General features: G+C 32.2%; 1 protein-coding gene across 1 annotated transcript in view; it reads left to right on the forward strand.

The window, feature by feature from the left end:
• Positions 1 to 4,763, forward strand: part of LOC139426635 (uncharacterized) — a 14,537-nt gene that overhangs the window by 7,292 nt on the left and 2,482 nt on the right. Inside the window, exons 5-6 of the mRNA XM_071186041.1 lie at positions 394 to 459; positions 3,399 to 3,441. Of these exons, the coding sequence (XP_071042142.1) occupies positions 394 to 459; positions 3,399 to 3,430 (98 nt within the window). The 3' untranslated portion in view covers positions 3,431 to 3,441. The remainder of the gene's footprint in view (positions 1 to 393; positions 460 to 3,398; positions 3,442 to 4,763) is intronic.

Consider the following 4,763-nt stretch of genomic DNA (forward strand, 5'->3'; position numbering starts at 1 on the left):
ATATATATATATATATATATAACAGCCAAATTCTAGCTCTAAACTTTAATGACGTAAACCATTTTTTTGTAAATGAATGAAATCTGATGAATATAGTTCTAAATAAACTAATTTCTTAAATTATAAATCATTTACCATTCAAAAAAGGTGCCTTTTTTTAAAATTGCTGAAGCAAAATAATAAACATAATTAAGTGAAATCATTTAACCTCCTTTTTCTATTTCTCAATGTATTCATAATGCGCATAATTAAAAGTATGGTTATAAAAACCAATATAAAATAAGAAAAGTCGATATTTATGTCATTTTTCTTACGAAAGAATAAGATTAACCAATTATTATAAATATTCACATTGGTTATTCAGCATAATAATTTTTATATTGTAATTTTCAGGAGCTCTTGTCCCTATGGTTATAGAGGAACCGTCGATTGACAGTGATGATTCTAGCACAGATCCAGGTAGATATTTTAAATTGGATACCTGCAAGCGAAGTCATCGTGGGTAAATTGCGGTTTCGTATGTGCCTCGATTCAAAAATCAATAGATTCGATGTACACGCGTGACGCCTCTTACAGGTATCCTATTAAATCTGAATCTTTAATTGTTTCAGTGCGATCATAAACCAATGTTAATTGCTGTAACGTTACCCAGCCAAGAACAACCAAAGCCAGCCAACGAAATTGTAAAATGCCCAGGACATCCCAGTTTTACGAAACTGAACTTTAATGACGTTACTCATTGACCTAACCAAAATTTTGCTTTTAACCCTGAAGTAATACTTCTGTTTTTTCTTAATTTAATATTGTGCTTTTTTTCCTACTATTCTTTGTATTTTATGCTCTTAAATAGCCTGAGACACTTGAAACTGTTGCATCTCAAAAATCTTGGATAATACTGCAGATAATATATTTTGGATATACTGTGAATTAATTATCCCAAATGATGTTTCGAAGTATCAGTGAAGAGCATAAAAACCAGAAGTTGATATACTACATAGAGCTCAGATGCACATTATTTTAAAGAGAATTTCACTATTTGTACAAAACTAGATTGAAATGATCCAATGAGAGAGCAAAGAAAATAACTGTGAAGGCAATTGAAATTGAAAGAAGTGATTTGACTGTTGACAAGTCTGAAAAGATGGCGGGTAAAAAAAGCATGCTTGATTTAATGAATTTCGGAAGACAAACTTAAGTGCTTCAAAACCTGATTGATGAGGCAAACCGGGTTCGAATCCCAGTTGATACGAAACAGCGCTGACATGAATCATCCTCAGTGGTAGACGGATCATGGGTTAGAGTCCCCTTGCCGTTAGGCTAACCGTGGGAGGGTCTCGTGGTCTTACTCTCCATGTAACGCAAATGCGGGTTAGCTCCATCAAAAAGTCCTCCACGAAGACAAATTTCTCCCAATACTCAATCCAGGAGTTCCCTTGTCTTCTGGATTTTGTTCAAAATTACAAGGGTGCGAAATTGTACGCTAGTAATAGTAAACCTATAAAATTCAACGACGGTTATAAAATAAAATAAAACCTGATTGAGCAGGAAGGGATAGCCTGGTCGATAGGGCACTGGGCCCATGTCCAAGAGTTCGTGGGTTCGATCCCAGCTGGCCGAGGATTCCCCGTGCAGTAAATGGTGACTGATGCCTGTTAAATTTGTCGAGTCAAAAAGTCCTCCATGTTACAAATCAATACCGCTGGGGGTACTGATCCAGGAGTTTCCTTGTCTTCTGGATTGGTTCAAAATTACAAGGTTACGGAGCTGAACATTAGTTGCGTAAGCCCAAATGGGTCTGCTGTTCAACGACGGTTAATATATATATATATATAATGAAATCTGATGAATATAGTTCTAAATAAACTAATTTCTTAAATTATAAATCATTTACCATTCAAAAAAGGTGCCTTTTTTTAAAATTGCTGAAGCAAAATAATAAANTATATAAAAACCTGATTGAAAGCCTGTTAGACATTGATATTGTTATCATTTTCAACTCATCAATCACAAGCAGTTCTTCACCTAAATCCTACTTCTCAGATAACACTCATCGAAAAAAAAAAAACCCAAGAGATGATAACTCCGGTGATAGCGGAGCCAATAATCCATAGAAAAAAGCTTTGCCTAAAAAAGTATTTTTCAAATATGAATCTTCACTATTTCTGACCAAAACAATGTGTCAGATCTTTTAACAAAACACATAAAACTTAAGTGCACGAGATCAGCGATTACGACTGAAACACAGTTAAAATTGTCTGCACTGTTTGGGAGAAAGTAAAAACTTATAACGTTTTTTCTGAAATACGTAACATTTTTCCTTCAAATACACAAATTTAAATGAAATTCATCCAATATTGGCGAAAATTTACTGTAAAAAATGGATATTCGGTTATAAAGAAACTTGCTTCGTGTTTGACGAAACGTTTTCCTGGTATGTGCTCTCAGCAAAAATTTCGCCAAAGTGACGAAATAACTATCGTCTTTTCTTCAAAGAAACGAGTTTTGTCATAATTAAAATAAAATAATTAATAAAAAATATTTCGTCATAAAATAAATAATATTTCGTCATTCTATTTTTTCCGAAAATAAAAACTTGTAGTGCCTAATGTATCTAACATCTTTAATGGTCACTTTAGCTTGGGCATAGACGGCACGACAGAACAGGAAAAAATAGATGAATTACATAAATACCCTAAGAGGGATTCAAACTCCTGATCTTCCCGGTATAAGACTAACTTCTTAACCACTATATAAACCGGTCAACGTGATTCGTCAGTTTATTTGCGACTGTCAAGTCTTTATTTTTCATTCCAAATAACAATCTCTTACAATACACTACGTTTCGTACACAAATCGTGTGATTTCGTGACGAAATGATTTTCAAAATTAACGAAATACTGCTCTAGGAGTGCTGAATCGTCAAAAATGAGAGCTTTATTTTTGAGAGTGTTAGATAAAACAAATATTCACATTAGTAATCTTATGAAAAATATTGAAGCAAGAAAAAAAAAAGGTCAAAATCTGAAGAATCATTGACGACATATACATTTAATTAAAATCAGTATAATTAGTTGCCTAGCTGTATAAAACTTATTTTTAACTAAAGCATTTCTCCTCTTCTCAATTTTTCTTTAAAATTATTCAGCGTTTGATGTTCTTAATCCCTCTTTCCACATTGATGGTTCGCTGAATGATCCTCAAGTTTTTTCCTTCATATTTTCTCTCAAAACTCCTTGAATCCACTATTCTTCCGAAATCAAAAAATTACATAAATAAATAAATCTTGAAACCAATTATGGCACTGATGAATTAACCTCTTATTTACTGCCATATATTTTATTTATAATTCATTTCGTAACCTAAGTTTCATTTCTGATACACCTATCTTTAATTTTTAGCTTCTGATAGTTGCTGTTGTCTGCACTTCTAGAATCTTAAAAGGTAAACCATTACCTTTTACATCTTTATTTTCTTTTTAAAAATACACCTAATGAAGAAAATTATATATATTATTTTTATGTGTACTAGCATAAAATGTTCATTTTACAATTTGTCTTGATTAAATATTTTTAATTTTTTGAAATTTTGGAGGAAAGAATATTGAAAATGCCGTCTTTTTAACACTGCCAATTATGATATTAAAGAATTAAAATCAAATCTGACAATTTTTTTAACAATGATTCTTGTTTTTTTTATAAATATTATCCTGAATCCTCAAGTAATGCTACATGTCCAACCTGCGGTAAGAATCTTACCATTTAAAAACAATTAGGAGAGAGTCGGGTAGCCTCGCCCACTTAAGGAGTATGGCTTATATTTCTGCATAATATTGAGTAATAATCAATATTTTTGTACGTTTCTATTGTTTTATCGACTAATTAAATAATGAAAAAAGAATAAACCAAAAAAAGAATAGTTTCACTTAAAAAATAAATAGAAATTTAAAACATTTGACTGCTGTATTCAACATATTTTCAAAACTATTGTTTATCATGTTACCAGCTGCATAAATACTTGAAACTTTGAAAATAATCTTTTTTTAATATTTAATTAGTCGATAAAACAATAATTACAAATCAAACATTATAATAAAATAAACAATTTTAGTATAACAATTAATGTCCGATGACCCATTGACTTGAAGAAATATTCTATACATATGAAATTGACAGTGGGCGGGGGTACCCGCTGGGAGGGGGTACCCGACACTCCCCTATAGCTAAAATAACTTTTAAAATAAATAAAATTTTCTTCCAACGAAAGTTTTAATTCATATAATGTTACAGTTCATAGAAAAAGAAGAAATTTCAAATTTAAGTATTTATTTATTTTTTTTTTCAAATGTCAAGCGCTGAACTTTATTCTTCGCCTAAGAAGATGCCGGAATTGTTACTCATTTTACGTTACCCCAGTTGGCACCTGTGAACCAAAGTCACGGAGGCGAGCAACATTACCCACGCCATGCTGCCGCAAACCTGTTCCTAGGGTGGGCCACATTCACACATCACACACAGCAGAAGACAACACAAGAGAGAACCATCCATGCCCAGAGCGGAATTCGAACCCGCAGCCATTGCCTTCGCAGTCAGGCGAGCTAACCGCTCGGCCACCTGGCCGGCATTTAAATATTTTGTTTTATTTGAGGATTTTCCACTATTTAAACTCTGTCAACGGCTGTTTGACTTAAAGGATAAAACTAAATTTTTGCTTTAATAAATTTTTTGTAGTTCAACATATGTCGTTCATATATATATATATATATA

Source organism: Parasteatoda tepidariorum, chromosome 1 (genome assembly GCF_043381705.1).
Source record: "Parasteatoda tepidariorum isolate YZ-2023 chromosome 1, CAS_Ptep_4.0, whole genome shotgun sequence".
NCBI classification, from domain to species: Eukaryota; Metazoa; Arthropoda; class Arachnida; order Araneae; family Theridiidae; genus Parasteatoda; species Parasteatoda tepidariorum.